We start from the raw sequence: 16,644 nt of genomic DNA on the forward strand, positions 1-16,644 counted from the left end.
ATATAATTGATTGGGGCTTAAGTTAAACCATTGATTCATAATCTGTACTATTTTAGCTCCCAAAAAAATATGTGTTCTTTTATTATTATAGTTTGTATGCAATTAGACTGAGACACTTCTTCAGTGGCGTGGCAACTTTAAAACGACGCACTTGTGAGCGTTACAGTTCCAATAATACAAAGTTTTGCTGAGTGAACGGTATATTTGTTAATTGGGAGTATGTTTACACAATGCTACAGTAATTTTAGACATTTAACTAGAACCAGTTGGATTATTTACTACATACAACGACTCTACTCTGATTATATTTTTCTACAATTTAAATTTCAAGCAAGTTTGTCCGAAAAAGTAAAGATCTTGTGTTAACATTTCATAATTTCACCTTATCATCACAATGATTCATTTTAAGTACTGCATTAATAAACGAATGATTATACAAAAACGTAGTAAATAAAAAAATAACTAAAATAAACTGTATTTTAATAAATTAAATAACTTATTCTTCGGTTGTTTGTGAGGCTGAATCCAGCAGGTTTTCAAACGAAAATGGCAGAAAGGCATAACCTTGTCCCGCATAGAATTTACTTTGGAATTCAACCCTAGAATGAAATTGTAGTACCACAAGTTTTATTAGTGTTTAAAATAATTTACCAATGAAGACGTAAAGTGTGTAGAAACGCCGATAAGCCTTCCATGAGAACAAGAATGGACACTGTCAAAGATGCCCAGAATGCAAAAATGACATAAAGGACGAGTCCGCCCGCCCAACCATCAACAACTAAACCTTTCTTCAGAACCATGTTCCACAGAACCTCAGATAATTCTAAAAAAACTCGTACAGTTTCCTCTACAAGTTAGGCAAACACATCTTACGTGCATGAGCTAAAGAAAGAGCCCACAATCGGAGGTACGAAGCTGTGTGGGAAACAGATCCCAAAACGTACTCAATGGTGTGGATTCCTTGATGAATGAACATTTCACTAAGATCATCTTCATCACCGTGACCACCACCATGTGTGGCCACTGGTTGAGCAGTATTGTTATGGATGGGTTGCTCGGCGTCGCCGTTACCAGTAGCGGCTTGCATTTGTTGATGGGACACCTAAAGAAGACTCAGTATGGGCAGAATTATTGATAAGCCTACTTACAGAATAGTTCATCTTGCGGCGGTTGCGCATGATGTAGACTGGTTTTGCAAGGAGCATCCAAGGGACGCAAATCACAGCACAGACAAATAAAAATTTCTGTATTCCTGTTTGGCCAGCGTACATGTTAGCGTCACATTCCTCTTCGACAACGGTTTCTTTGTTTAACACCATGTTGATAAAGGTGATGAGGATGGAAGGAGCACAACGAGGACTGTATTTAATATTGGCCTCTAGAAAATGGACATAAATTTAGAATTTACCAACGGTTACGCGTTTAGTACGTACTGATGTTAGTTGGGTAGTACATAAACCATTTAATAAACATGAGAAGCACCATGTAAAAGAACAGGAACACCAAAAATATGACTTGAGGAATAAATTCAGCCAGAATGCTTAACTTATTTTTGAAGTACCTAGAATGGATTGTTAAAGATACAATTCTGCGTTTCCTCTCAAAAACTCACGTGAAATTAAAAAAACTCATGGAAACTCCAAACAACATGTGTATAATTCCTATTACAATCGAAATCTTCATCTTAAAAGAGTTTTGGAAAATAATCTTATTCTTAGCCAGTTGCCAGACCGGATCTAAGCCTATGGGATACGGGTACATCACGAAGTCTCCTTCAGCTGGATCCAGCATGCGATCCTCAAACTCCAATGCTACTTTTGATGTCAAGTTATAAATACGCCAATTAGAGCCGAATATATTAAATGACTTTGAAAAAACGTCGTTGTAAATAAAGCCTGTGTACATTGAAAAGAGACCCATTAGTAGAACGATGTAGCGACCGCCGAAGAAAATGTTCCAAATCTAAATCAGAGCATTAGTACACCAAACAAATCCGCCGGTTTTTTCACCTCATTGTCAGATTTTTTGGCAGCCAACGGTTTCTCTTTTAAAACCATCCAAGCGCCAAAGAGTGCCATCAACGATCCGTGTCCCAAATCTCCAAACATCACAGCAAACAAAAATGGAAAAGTTATAATAGTGTAAGGAGCTGGATTCATCTCCCTGTACGACGCGACACCGTAAGCATCTATCAAAGTTTGGAAACCACTCGTGAACTTGTTGGTGTGGTTATAAGTAGGTGGATCCTCCATAGTTTCCATTCGGTTCAAAATCGGTGGTACTGAACTCCCACTTCTTTCAGTACCTCTCCGCAGCGCTAATTGAATGTTCTCAAAGTCCAGAACTGGCACCCAACATTCCGCGATCAAACATTTTTGTGTAACATCGAGATTGAACAAGTTCAAAGTGTGGTAAATCGCCTTGATTTTGCGGACCTTCACAAACCAATTTTTTATATTCTTAGCCGCAGCCACAAGCACTCGGTGACGATGATCTTGAGTTTGTCCTAAAACCTACGCGACAATTTCTAGGTGTTAAGTCAAACGTGAAACATACAGTGTTGAGATCTTCAATGCGTGTCATGACACCCATCGCCATTTCGCGGCGGTCACCAGGTGCTTCCGGGCATGGATATAAAGTTGCGCGAAAACCTTCGCAGATTTTTTTCACGCGCGTTTTTAACTGGTCTCCTTGGAAAAATATGATAAACACGGATTTGTAGACTTGATCTCCCTGTAAATTATTCATTAGGTGTTTTATTTAAGTGTTCGGAATGTTACCGTTGATGGGTCTTCTAAGGGGGTTTCAATCTCAGCTTGACGTAAGAAAACATTTCCGCGACACGCTCTCCATAACATTCTTTCAAAAGCCGGAATGCGTTCACGAAGAATAACTCCAGCGACAAAGCTGTATTAGAAAAAAATTGTTAGTGTGTGAACTTTACAGGCGGAAACGAAGAAAGCTCGTAACAGCAAAAACAAAACTGCATGTTGCATCCAGAGAATTTTGTATTTTTAAGACACAGTTTTGTTAAAAATTGTGTTGTTCTTACCAGCACATTGTTTTTTCATTTTTTTTTGTCTTCATCTCCCTATTCCCTATCATATCAGCCAATATTAGAGATCTAATTTAACATTGTTATAGACAATGCTACCGTTAGGCGAAAATTAACAAAGCACAAATAAAATCAACATCGGTGCTTCAGACTAACACTAAAACTACACACAGGAAGCACAGAGATTCTAATAAAAAACCAAAATTTAATTGTGCCTCCATTAAATTTTGGTTTTTGTCAACTAAGGATGAACTAGGAAACAGAGTACTGACCATGGGAAGAACTCCTCAGATTCATATTGTTTTTCCGGAAAACTGTTTAATAAAATTGAATTATTTCAGGTATTGTTTATGTGATCAATGAAATGTTTAAAAGTGCGAAACACAGGAAGGGAGTGCAACGGAGGTATCGCGGAATGAATCACTGGTTGATGACTAATTTAGTGACAATTTAGTCAATGAACCCTACTTACCACCGTCGTAATTTTTCCATCCAATGTCAACCTGAACTGTTATATACAACATAAATAAACCCTCTACTTTTGTGTCTTATAGGTAGGAAAGGTGTGTTTGCATTATGTGTATCTCCTACAGGGTGATTTTATAATGTGATGATACGTACCCCAATTGCACGGGGCCAAGGGTGCTTTGTCGGGCTATAGAGTCGTCACTAATGAGGGCCCTGGTCATAGACTCAGTGGGGTTTGCACCCCCCTCGTGCTGCTCAACAACACAACACATTAGCAAACCCATTGCGCCGCCACAAATGATCATCGCCATGACCGTGTTTACCATTTCGAGAAGCTACATTTTATTTTTTCGGCCAAAAATTGGCAACCTCTGCCTTTTCAAGGTGTTGGGATTCTAGCGACCTTCACAGCCACAACCACGAAGCGAAAGAAACAAGTACGAACACAACAAAAACGACTTTAAAGCTTGAAGGCTACATGATATGGGAACAGTAAACACAGTCATGTTATACAAAACAAATGATTTTTTAAATAATATCAATAATACAAGCCGAAACAAAGCAAAAACTCCAAGCATCAAACAGTAAAATAACACCTAGCATGAACAACAAATTTTTAACCATTTTCATCGAATCTAGAGAAAGGAAGGAAACAAACATAAGCAGTGCACAATGAAAATGTGAGTAAGCGTAGTAAAAACACCACCACATGCCATACACATCAAAAGTGAATTATTAGCTTTGGACCCGATCCATGTAAAACAAATCAAAAGATTCTCTTTTGGGCATGAAACTGGCACGGATCTGTTAATAAAACAAGTGTAATAATAGATTCAGGACGTGTTAATAAATGTGGATGTTAGTTAACTTTTCTAATTTAGGGCCTCTCTCGTGTCGTACGATTGGGCCGGATTAATGCGGAATAATACGACACAGAGGAAAGCTTGCCTTAGTGTGGTCCGGAAGTTGACAGTAGTTTCTGCCATGAGGAAAAAGTGCTGTAAGAACAACCACATTTTTTTCTTGCCATACAATTTGTCTAATTCAATAAGAGCCATGCTGTATATACCAACTCCTCGTCCACAATTCCGAACGGTGATCAAAACAACAGGGCTCTTATTTCATGAAAATTTTATTATAAAAGTGAAGTTACCCCAGCTTAAGAGCTTGACCTCCAGCTCGGAGGCCCTCTTCGCCTAGTAGGGTGACTTGTTCCTCCTCGCGAGACGGATCGGCCATCTGAGCAGAGGCGCCACGTTCAGCCTGGTGACACATTGCCCCTCTACTAATCACCTAACCTATCTCTACCCGTTACAAGAACGCCCGGCTCCAACAATTAGACAGAAATACCCTTTTAGCGGACATTGCAAATGAGTTAGACGAATCTCTTTAAGCTGCGGTTTTATTAGTACTGTTAACAATGTTAAAGCAACCAAACATGAAGAAAAGAGCATTAGTTACATTATTAATAAGTATAGCTACATAGAATGACAAATTGACGCATTTAAATTAATTATCTGTGTTTGTTAATAAAGTACAACGCTGCTGGATAAGCTCACAATCCATTCTTTACGTAAGAAGGTAATCGCGTTATTATAGAATTGTGTGGTGACAATAATTTATTATTTGATTCTATGTGGCTCCCGAGGGCTGTAAATTATAATCCCGGTCCTGACATTAAGATAATACGAAAGCAATTAGTTAGCAGCCATCTAGAAAATAGTAGCCATTTCGCAACCGAAGTATTTACACAAATAAAAACTACAAAGATTTTAAATTATGATAATTGCCACGTGATCGGATCACATAAAGTCTGAGATGACGCACACAAGAAAAATATGGTAGTCATGCCAAAAATTGTATGTGCTCAAGAAATTACCACTGAATCAAATCTGTAATTTCCCGGTAAAAAGCCAAATTTTGAGAGTGACCATAAATGCGGGGCGGACTCTGACGCCGTTGATAAAACGTTTACAATTTCCGCTGTGCAATAACTAAAGAGGAAACACACAATTATTTATTTTTTTATCGTTTTTTGTGATAACGAAACATGTTTTTTACAATATTAGTCACTACGAATTTTTCCTGCTGTTCCTACAAAAACGTCTGCCAATAATAGAGAACAGTTTTGTTTGTTCATCTAATAAGGTCACTCTAGAAACCGACCTCGTGCTTGATAAAATCGATTCTGCTTATTTCCAGCAATGTCATACTTTAAGAGCACACGAAAAAGCAAAAAAAATCATGCAAAGCGGAAATAAAGAAAGAGAAAATAAGAAAACTTATTGGAACCGTGCAGGTAGTGATGGATTAAGTATGGGATTGACTTTCAATTATAGAAAACTTGGTTTCTGTTGCAATAATAAATGAGAAAAAGTGACTGTAATAAAAAACAGTTAATAAAATGTTATCGTAGAGATCACTATAAATCAACTTGTAATAATCCGTTTTTTTCCACGACGTATCGAAAAATATAATCCCGAAGATTATTGTATAAAAAGGACTGTAAATCTTCGGTGACAGAATTGGATCCTTTGAGGCGGAGACGTCACTGATTATCACATCCTGCATTCTTTAAAAAAGTCCATGAAATGAGGTTTTTTTACCAACTGTGACGATTGTTAAATATTAAGACAATAGCGTACTTTGCACGTTTTGAAACCACCTTCATTATCCTCCTGTAATTAGGTGGAAAGGAGATAATTATTACCAAATGATCACAAATTGAAAAACTCTTAAGCTGACAAGGTTACGAAAACCTGACGAAATTTCAAGGATTTGGTGAAAAACTGGGGGCAAGGGTCTAATTAAACTATCCTATATCAAAAAAAAAAATTAAAAAATCGGAAAGCGTTAAGTGTTTAGTGGGAGTTTAAGAATCTACATTATTTAGATATTTTCTTCTAATGCGTCGGACAAACATGTCACAAGAAAGGTGTTAAATTTGACAAATTATCGAAACCACAGAGCCCCTTTCCTTCACATTGCGGAAACACGTGATACAGAATCCTTCACCATGAGAATGATATCTAAAGCTAATTCGGTTCGTTTTTTTGGCAATGTGATACCAGGCTGTTGAATTTTACAAAGAAAAAATTACCCCCAAAATCGACAATCCTGAGATAGAGACAGCTGAAATGTCTTACTTTGCACAAATGTTAGTAGATTTTTTCACAGTTAAATCAAAATTATAAAACACGTAAGAACTGACATAAAACGTACAAATGATTGCGAAAACAAGATAAATCATAAAAATAGTACCTATACATTATTAGTTTGGAAGTTATTCAAAACCAAACATGCATTTCTGATACTGCATTTAAAACCGTGTTACTAATGGCTTGGAAATGTAACCTTGACTGGTTGGTGTTTTCTTTGATGCTATGGTGGTTAATAAATGGAAATTTTAGTTCGACGAAACGTGTATTGAACGATCCAGAGACCTTGCTTAGATGGGACGGTTGCCAAAGAGTTGTGCAATTTTCTAGTGGCAAATTTCAGGGTATTTTTTGAGCTAATAGAAATTATCATGCCTATCTCTAGTGGCAGTGACATAATTTTTCGTTTACATTACTGATATTTTTTATCGATTCTTCTGATCCATAATCTGCAAAAAATTTCCTTTGAACTGATGCTTCAGGTTTCCAAATCCGGGAATCAGATTTACGTCAGTTTTCTATATCGCTGCTCATTGAGACAGAAATTGTTACCAGAGAACTCAGAAAAATAAAAAACGCTAATTTAATTACTAAATTAAACCACATTTGTTCGCTAGCGTTGCCTAATTTTTACAGAACAATAAAATGAAAATATGTAAATTAAAATTATAATAAAAATCACATGTCCTGAAAGCGTTTCAGTAGCTTAATAGACTGACTCAACTGCTCTAACCGCAGAACAAAAAGCCTCTAATTTCATCAAATTATAGCTTTGATGGCAATAAACTCAGATAAGATCGAATTAAATGTACGTCCGTTGCCAAAATTGCGGTGTTTATTGCCAAACTCAATAAATGTTTTTGAAAATTATGAATAGCGCGTTCTTAATTATGGGAAATTAAAAATAGTACACTTAAAGTTAATGGGTCAATACAGAACACTTAACGATATGTATTTCTGTCGTCATTACATGCATTTACGTGGATGTAATTATACCGATCAATCAAAGTATTTTACTCAAAAAATTAAACATATCAAATCATAACGATAAAGTGCAAGTGATTATGAAAGATATTTTGGTAAATACTACACAAAACATTCACATTGATTAGCTTATTGTTCTAGGAAGTTGTAAAATCCCCAGTGTTAAAACCGATCGATGCCAACGAATGTAATGAAGCGTGTTCAGGAATAAATAGTGTGCCTCCATAATTACATAATTTCCTAATGAAAAAACATCAATAAATCGTTGGTACTGTTCCAGAATATTGAAAACAACAATACTGCAATAGCTCTGATCAAGGTTAAAGAGAGAAATATGCCATTCATTAGAAAACCGCCGCATCTCTGTGGGCTTTTATGTAACAGTTGAAAATGCAGCATCTCACATTTTATTAAAATCCCAATCAATTACTTTGATGCAATCCTGTAACATCGACATTCAAAATTATCTCACAATAAATGTTTCATCAGTTTATTTCATTTGAACTTGACTTTCAATATTTCAGTATGAAATAGACTGACGGTTTGTTAATCGAATTTGAAATAAAAAATCATGCTAGGTGAACGAATTTCTGTTAGCTTTACTTGCGCAATTGCACTAACCTCGTCAAAGAACACTTGCGTTTTTCTTAAAATCTGCTTCAGTTCAGTGAGTTCAAGAAAGTTCCTCTTGAGAGCTTCAGCGTTTTGGTTGACCTCTCGAAGTTCATTTTCTAGTTTCTCGAACGTGGCCTAGTATAATTAACAGTAATGGACTTGTAGTCTTTGGGGTGTTAACAAACCTCTAGATCTATCATCTCTCTTGGTTGAGGAGCCTCTGGGTTTTCCCCAGTGTCCAGCATGGGAATTCCATCCTTTTTAATTTCCTTCTCCAAATACCGGAGTTTTCGTTCCATTTCATCGCAACGGCGAACTTCGTTGACGAATTTTCGTTGGAAAACATTGACGTCAGGATTGAGCTAGTGGAGAACGGTCAACATTAACAATGCGATAAAGAAAATGTGGGAAGTCGAGAATTTGACGTGGAAAAATACGCGGGTTATTTTTAACTTACATCTCTGAATTGTACAAGACCTAATTCACCCAGCTCGGACACACAAGCATATGCCGCCTCACTTTGCAAGAAGAGCTGACATAATGTCATCTCAGCACTCCGAAACAACGATGCCATTTTTGGCTGGTGTCTGCACTAAATTTATTTTAAATTTCTATACATATAAAGTGTAAGTTCAATGGGAATCACAATGCTCCAACGCACACAACCGATCAATAAAGAGAAATTTGCTATTTCACAATGACAGACAACTGGAGGTGGGAAGATTGGTTCCACACATGCGTGGTCGAACGTTAGGAAAGGGAAATCGTCCATAGATCTGTCACTTTTCGTGAGCATTACTGGTTGCCTACAACTTTTTTATATGAAAAAACTGTTGATAAAGGATTGTGAATAACAGTTTTTACCGTTTTTACAATCATCTTGTCAAATTGATTGAGAATAAGTTTAAAATTTGCTGGATTTTTAAAAATTTTCGGCGTGCTAAAATGGTGGAGGCGCCGGGTTACATTTTCGATTTTTCACAATTTACACACTTTCAAAGGAACAACTCAAAAGTTTGAGATCAATAATGATCTAAGAACTTTCAAAATTAACCAACATACAATGTGAAATGTGAAAAGCCGTGTCACCCATAATTTTATTTAGATTGCTTATTATTTATTATCAATCTTCCCAACCATTATAATTAAATAGTCACATTTTTGGGTCATATGACCTGCTACGCTTATTTATTCAAACTATTGTTACGACAAATAGAAGAATAAATCATCCATAAATTAGAACGAACATCATAACTTTCCATTAAATGATAACTGTTTTTTTATATCTCTAGTCTCCGATTCATTTGTATTGCAATAATTATAAGTGGAAACAACCTTTTAGCTAGGATTACAACTTTAATAGGTTGGGATGGTGTGAAAAGTCAACATCACTAAACCAAAAGAAAACGAAAAGATTTAAAAAAAAAATCATTGTTACTAAGCGTCGCTTTTGAAAACCTAATCCTGTCATCATTTGATCGAACATAAATTGAAAGTGTAAAAAATGTCAAAATTTTCTGTTTAATGTAAATACTATTCGTTTTTCAACCCATTTATGGAAATATTGAAAGCTTACGCAAAAAATGGACTGGTGCTTGGGATATCCCGAAAGCCCAACGTGCAAAAAGTACTCAAATTCGCACTTGATCGAAAAACTAAAAGGTGCCAGAAAGAAACTAACGCCAATTGTCGACAATGTTGTACGATCCGCTTTGCGCTCAAAGATAAGAGATGATGAACATAACTTAAATAAGAATCTTGAGTTGACTTTTGAGGAATATCGCAGTATTGTATGGGCATCAGAAATATTAAAAGGTTATCAATTGGAGTCAAATGATGTTAAATACAAGCTGCCCAATGCTAATGTAATTGTGCAAAACGTAAGTTATGGAAAGATGCCACATAAAACCGTCATTGTGGACGAAGAACTAATTCTTGAACTGTTAAAATTGTACGACCACATGGGGGTGATTATCAACACAATGGCCACTGAACATGGCAAACACGGAAAACCAACGAAAGACATGCATCATAGCGAAATCACGACATCAGATGAACCAGAAAGTGTACACAACATTTTAAATAAACAAGTGTCAAGGAACAGTAGTAGACGAAGAGCCTCCTTTAGTGACGAACCTGTTCGCTCACCGTCGACAAATAGATCTAAGGATAGTCACAAACAAACAGACTCGATTACTGAAGAAGATTTTGAAGACACCGACTTAAGTCCGGAAGAAACAGCAAAGTCGTTAGCGTCGTTTAGACCTGAACTGCACCCAATTAAGTCTGTTTCGTCCACTGAGATCCACTCAAACGAACCCAAATCTAGTTTGTCAGATTTGTTGGATAGTTCAAAGAAAAACAAACCTAAATCTACAACAAAAGTCAAGGACGAAGAAGACTGCGAGCCATCAATTTTTATTAAGATCAAATGTTGTAGCAAACCCTGCGAATCAGACGCTAATGTTGACGGTATTGTTATTAATTGCACTGAAAGATGTAGTTCAAACTATCATGTAAAAGTGAACGGTGAACCCATCACTTTGAAACTTAATCAAGTAAGTTTTTAGTTTTCGTGTAAAGACATCTAACATTCGTGGAATTTGTAGAATAATGCAGAACCAGACGTTTTTTGTATGAACACGGGAGTTGAATGCGACGATGAGCAGATCAAAATCATCATTAGACAGTGTCCAGAATGTAAATCTACAGTTATAGGGTCTTCTGCAGGAATAAGAGACGTTTGGGGTGAATCACATGAATCCATCACTCTGCATGGGAAACAAGGAGATGAAAGCAAAATGGTTCACTCATTGGAATCCATTGTAGTATTCACTGATAGCCATGAGCAGTTAAATCAAGATTCACTCAAAAGTGAACCGCATACTGAACTCAAGGGTAACCAATCTAGAGAACTTTCTAGGAAGTTCGATGAACCAAGAAAACAAAACGAAGCACCAAGAAAACAAAGCGAAGCACCAAGAAAACAAAGCGAAGCACCAATGATGGATGTCCTTTTAGACACTGAAAACGTTGAAAACTCTACTGTTCAAGTTCACGCTGAAGAACTTCCTCCACTTATCAGAAGACGTCTCTGCTCATCGATGGAGTTTGATGTATCAAAAGAACGTACAAGGCTAAGAGACTATGAAATTACCAATAAGAATTCTAAGGTTGTATTAGAATTGAAGGCTTTGGGTGTCGACGATATTTTAAGAGCTTGTAGACCAGCCAAGTGCTGTCGTAAAGCTATTTTAGACGAAAAGCAGAAGACGGCATTGCCTTACTGCGTTAGCTTGAGATCATTACCTTTAATGAACGAAGACGTTGAAGTAATCAAACAGTCAATTAACATGAGCAAAAGAAAGATGAAAAACGGTCCAGATCTTTCGCATAGAGAGACATTTGCATATTATATTGGCTTGGGTGAACAAGATTTTAAATCTAACATTTCATGGGTTGGGCCAGTCTACGAAATAAAACGATCTCAAAGAAATGACATATTTTTTATGCTCAGAGCACCTGTGCAACTTCCACAACAAGTGCAGTCAGTTAATAAATTAATAAAAATTATTAACAACGAGAAGGAAGATTTGAAGCGAACCAGTAAAATGTACATTTTAAAGAAAATAGTCAGCGGTAGTTTGAGAGAAGAATCTGTTAAGTTGCGGAAATTGAACGACTACATGGAGATCTGCCACCACAAGCAAACAGTCTATAAAAAGAATACTTCTACTTTGAGAAACGTTTCTGAAGAATACATTAAAATCAGTTCTGGGAATAAAAAACATCGTAGATTTAGAAGAAAATCTGTAGCGTTGCCAAAGTCGCATTCTCAAAGTAATAAATTTTTAGAAGGAGGAGACTTTCTGGATTCTTCTTTTAAAGGCAGCCAATATAAGAGGTCAAGTACAATTGTCGCTTATCCAACTAAACTGAATGTTAAAAACAAGAAAAAATCGATTGTAAAAGTGCCTCTCAGGAAGAAAAATAAGGAAAAAAAAGTTGTAGTAATTAAATCAATGCCTTCGTTGTTGAAGACCGCTTCAGAGAAAGATCTACTTGCAAAAAAGAATCGTAGTTTGGAACGTGTTCACAAGGTACGCACTTGTATCAAATCCACAGCGTTACTAACTTTTTTTTTTAGAAATCGTTAGAGAACAAAAAAAACATGCAAAACAGCGTTAAGTTTTCTAAATGTGTCAAGCAAACTAAAGACAAGAATGAAGAACAATGTTTAAAAAAGGTGTCATCTGCTGTATTCAGTTGCGACAAAAAGCCCAAAACAAGAACTCCCAAGAACATATCTAAATCCGATACGGAAATAAAAACGCGTGCTGTTAAAGTACAAGAAACGTTACGTAAAACTACAAAAAACAAAAAATTGAAAACTTCTCTTGAAACTACTAAAAACCAGTTGGAGTTTTACGTTGATTTAATCGACGGAGATTTAGTATGGAGTAACACACTTCCGTTGAAACCCCTAAATTACAACACATACTATAACCATGAACATGAGTCCGTACCAGAGCCACCCCTTCCGCCAGGGGCTCGTGTTCCAGTAGAGGACCCAATGAATGCTGTTAGAATTCCTCCAGACACACCTCCAAGCCGTAATCTGTTAACCACCCCAATAATTGAAGCAGATTTTCCCCATGAAGAAGACAAAATTACGATCTCTGAAATAACTCCCGCGCACTTCCGTTTACTTTACGAAAATTCCAATGAAACGATCCAAGGCAGTCTGAAAACGCCAGCTTTTCTGTCGTTTAGACTTTTGGGTCCAGAATCATTAGATCAGGCGTGGGTGCCTTTTGTAGCTAGTGAGCAGTCGTTACCAAAATTCGAAGAAGTGGCACGACCGAAAAAAATTACGGAGTTGCAATCCGAACCGGAGCAACCAATAGAAGAAGTTGATGTAAACACGGCAGAAGAGGTTGGTGTACACATGGCAGAAGAGCTCACTGTAAACAAGGCAGAAGAAGTTGGTGTAAACCCGATAGAAGAAAATTATGTAAATTCGACAGAAACGAAAGTTGTAAAGTCGGCAGAAGAGAGTGCAGTAAAACCGGCTGAAGACGCTGATGAAAAACCGAAAGAAGAGAATGATGTGAAGTCGACAGAAAAGATTGATGAAAAATCCGCGGAAGGAAACGAGAAAAACGAAGTAGAACAAAAACCCAATGCGAATCCGGGACGGGCACAAAACAAAGAAAAGAAAACAGTAACAATCAAACCAAAAAGTCCCGAAGAAAGCACGTGTTCAATAAAAGAATATTGCGTGCAAAACAATTGTACTAACTGTAAGTCTGGGGTGTGTGAACGGAAAAAGATCGAACAAACAGATGCAAAAAAACAAAATCGGGATAAAAAGAAAAAACAAGAAGCAGAGAAAAGCAGTAAAAAAACATTGCAAGGTGTAGTGTATATAAATGGAAAAGCGATCCAATCTTGTAGCAAGGAGATTTGCGAACTTTACAAAAACAAAAAAATGATTCCTGATAAGAAACCGAATAGTAGCAGACCAAGATCCAATGCCCAGCAGCGACAGTTAACAGTACGACCAGGTGATAGAGTTGAGATTTTTATTGAGAATAGCTCGAGCAGCACTAAATATAATAAGTCTGATGAAAAACCGGAGAAAAAGTAGTATTTTAGCTTGTCAATATATATGTAGATTAAACCTAAAAAGTTATATTGTTTTTCTAGCGTGGTGGTTAACTTGTCCCTTTGACGTAGAAGCTTTTAAATTTACGATGTCGTTCAATTTATGGCCGAGAGATTTTAATAGATGGATTTTATTAATCTTTCGGTTTTTATGTACGCTCCTAGCTCATTTTCAGGTATTTTATTAATAGTTCTCCTTATTAAAGTAATGATAAGCGAAAATGAGCTCTAGTTTTATTAAATATGATGAAAACATACAACAAAAACATGTTTTATGTATAAATGTGCATAATTAATTCTCGTCTCGACGCAGTTTTTGCACTCTAAAATTTTTGAAGTAAATAAATAAAATGCCAAATTTTACAGAAACTGGCTTGTTAGGAAATCTGCGAAATTAAAAGTAAAAGGTTGTCAGTTCGATAATAGTACCTTCATTATGTACATAGTACCATTCGCTTACATACAAAGGAATTAGTCTAAATATAATTTCTCTAATTCTAGTAAAAATAATGTTTCGTAAATATATTAATCTAGATTAATAATTAAAGTGGACATCAAAATCACATAAATAATTTCTAAATTTAACAATCATTACAGTAGGTATTATCTAATACATAAATGCATATTATGTATGTTGTTTTAGACGGCACAAACATGAAGCTGTGGAATATCAGATCACTATTTCTACCTAAAGATAATAGCAGAAACACATCAGTAGGTAAAATATAACGTACATACACATGCTAACTTGAATAAGTATCATATTAAGTAACAGAACTGGTAGGGAGTATTAAAAAATCACTCGGTATATACAACAATAAACTTTAAGAAACTTAACTAAACTTATGAAATAAAAGTACTGTCGATTCTTTTTTAATTAAAGGTGTTAATCCTTAATAAAAGCAATGGCAACTGCGGAATGTATAAGAAAATATTAGTCTTAGTTATGCAACAATACAATATTGCCTACTACACTTTACCCGCGATAAGGTATACTATATAAAAATCAAAATCATTCATTATATTATACACCGACTCTTAATAGGAAGTTCTTTGTTTAATATTATAAAAAATACAAAAGCCACATAAAAAAAGTCAAACTAAGAGGCAATAATAGTGAGATGGCGCTAGATTACGCTTTAGTAGTCCTCTGGATGGTCTGCACTACCTTCAATGTCTTGCTCGACATCGTCTCCGTCTTCGTCATCGCTTGCATCGTCAGCGTTAGGCTGTTTTGATACACCACTCGATTTATTAATTAGTGCCTCTGCAAACGATACATCTTCATTCTCCGGTTTGGAAACAATTCGAGAACTTACCGCAATTAGGTTTCGCGTGTGTACGCGTATTGGCGAACTCGACGCCGTGTTTATCAACACACCAGCACATGCCGATGGCACTGTGACACTGCGTCGGCCTGTAATATCCTTGGCCATCACAGTCGGGTACATAAACACCTGGAAATCACAAAAATAAAACGTCTTAAACCTCTTGGTGAAAACGCAAACTACCTAATAATTCGGGTGTTATTTTACGCTTGACGGCAGCGCAAGGTCTCTCTGTTCTTTGGAAACATCTACACCATTCCGATGGTGTGACGATGACATCTCGGTCGATGTCACATTGTTGTAGGAACGGTTTTAGACACACCTCACTTTGGTCGTGTTCTAAGTCGTACAGTTCTTGAAGTGAGAGTTTGGAGTCCGAATTGGAGTCGAGATGTTGGAACATCCATCTCACCTCGCTCTTGCAAGTCGACGGGAAATGCGCTGAAAAGACAAGAACGAAGATTTAAGAGTAGATCGATATGAAATTCTGCTATAATTTTCTCCTCGAGTTAATGATTCGTTGAGTTTATTTACAGTTTTGATCTCACCCTTTGACTTGTTTCTCGGCCTTCGTCTTTTTGATGAGTCTGCCATAACGACAGAAAACCAATCGAGCAAACGGTTACCCATCGCTTGGAGAGCAGCTGGAGAACATTGTTTTGAAGGAGAGATGGCAGGGTCAAGTGCCCCAATTGAGTTACTGTAAAGTTTGTTGTCAGTAACTTCATTATACCCACGAAGTCGGTCTTTGTCTTCGGCATATAAAAGATTGTTATTGTCCTGAAAACCACAACTCCATTTATAAACTTGAAGGTGTACATAAACTTGCTTCCGCAACAAATGTGCAAGCATGAGCTATTGAATTTTTTACGAAAACAAAACATGGTTTTTCAAATGTGCTACTTACCTTGTTGTACTTTGTATATTTAATGTATTTGTAATGTTTATTTTCGTATTTAAAATCTTGTGGGGTAAATGTATATACATCGGATTTAGAAGACGGTTGTGCAGGTTTTGCACCATTAATGGACCCGCCAACGGTTCCACTTTTATCCAAAGTGGCTTTATACTTATTCATGAATGAATTCAATCGTTCCGATTGGCGCTGCTTTTTCCGCAGATGTGCCTCATTTTCTGCAAAAGACAACTCGTTCCGTTTCCCTGAGAAGCGTAATTATTTCACTTGTCTTTACCTTTACAAGGACAGAATCCTTTGCACGTCACTCGGATCGGTGTGTGGTGAATGCAATTGTGATAGTCTAGTCTACACAACGAGCTGTAAGTCCTATTATCAGAACCGCACAAGAACGTTGGTTTCACGACTGGACAGGGCTTACACCTGCAATTCATCGAAGCGATAACAACTAAA

At 36.6% G+C, this 16,644-nt stretch overlaps 3 protein-coding genes across 7 annotated transcripts in view; 1 reads left to right on the forward strand and 2 right to left on the reverse strand.

Annotated features, from left to right (window-relative positions):
• Positions 1 to 182: 182 nt before the first annotated feature.
• Vha100-1 (V-type ATPase subunit a family protein Vha100-1) lies at positions 183 to 9,022 on the reverse strand. Of its 5 annotated transcripts, XM_088040317.1 has the most exons (14): positions 8,738 to 9,022; positions 8,466 to 8,642; positions 8,287 to 8,415; positions 3,677 to 3,774; positions 3,328 to 3,369; positions 2,781 to 2,907; positions 2,557 to 2,733; positions 2,010 to 2,513; positions 1,613 to 1,962; positions 1,434 to 1,561; positions 1,149 to 1,378; positions 874 to 1,102; positions 652 to 823; positions 183 to 599 (listed from the first exon to the last, which is right to left on the reverse strand). In XM_088040317.1, exons 1-14 carry the CDS (start codon positions 8,852 to 8,854, stop codon positions 497 to 499), a joined length of 2,583 nt encoding a protein of 860 aa, XP_087896443.1. In that variant the 5' UTR covers positions 8,855 to 9,022; the 3' UTR covers positions 183 to 496. The 5 variants fall into 5 exon arrangements, with proteins under 5 accessions (XP_087896443.1, XP_087896446.1, XP_087896448.1 ...); XM_088040320.1 differs by lacking the exon at positions 3,328 to 3,369; XM_088040322.1 differs by lacking the exons at positions 3,328 to 3,369; positions 3,677 to 3,774 and adding an exon at positions 4,472 to 4,521.
• An 841-nt stretch (positions 9,023 to 9,863) lies between these two features.
• On the forward strand, positions 9,864 to 14,172 carry LOC148172466 (uncharacterized). Its single transcript, XM_088039769.1, has 6 exons — positions 9,864 to 10,838; positions 10,890 to 12,380; positions 12,428 to 12,526; positions 12,698 to 13,926; positions 13,973 to 14,092; positions 14,154 to 14,172. The coding sequence occupies exons 1-6, from the start codon at positions 9,864 to 9,866 to the stop codon at positions 14,170 to 14,172; spliced, it is 3,933 nt and encodes a 1,310-aa protein (XP_087895895.1).
• The window catches only part of Cow (Proteoglycan Cow), a 55,263-nt gene continuing 52,788 nt past the window's right edge, over positions 14,170 to 16,644 (reverse strand). The window contains exons 5-10 of the mRNA XM_088038846.1: positions 16,469 to 16,614; positions 16,183 to 16,409; positions 15,824 to 16,055; positions 15,459 to 15,716; positions 15,267 to 15,404; positions 14,170 to 15,214 (exon numbers count right to left, since the gene is read on the reverse strand). Coding sequence (XP_087894972.1) covers positions 15,087 to 15,214; positions 15,267 to 15,404; positions 15,459 to 15,716; positions 15,824 to 16,055; positions 16,183 to 16,409; positions 16,469 to 16,614 — 1,129 coding nt within the window. The 3' untranslated portion in view covers positions 14,170 to 15,086. The remainder of the gene's footprint in view (positions 15,215 to 15,266; positions 15,405 to 15,458; positions 15,717 to 15,823; positions 16,056 to 16,182; positions 16,410 to 16,468; positions 16,615 to 16,644) is intronic.

This window comes from Gnatocerus cornutus, chromosome 6, assembly GCF_029298725.1.
Source record: "Gnatocerus cornutus isolate USDA-ARS CGAHR chromosome 6, icGnaCorn1.1, whole genome shotgun sequence".
Lineage (NCBI taxonomy): Eukaryota > Metazoa > Arthropoda > Insecta > Coleoptera > Tenebrionidae > Gnatocerus > Gnatocerus cornutus.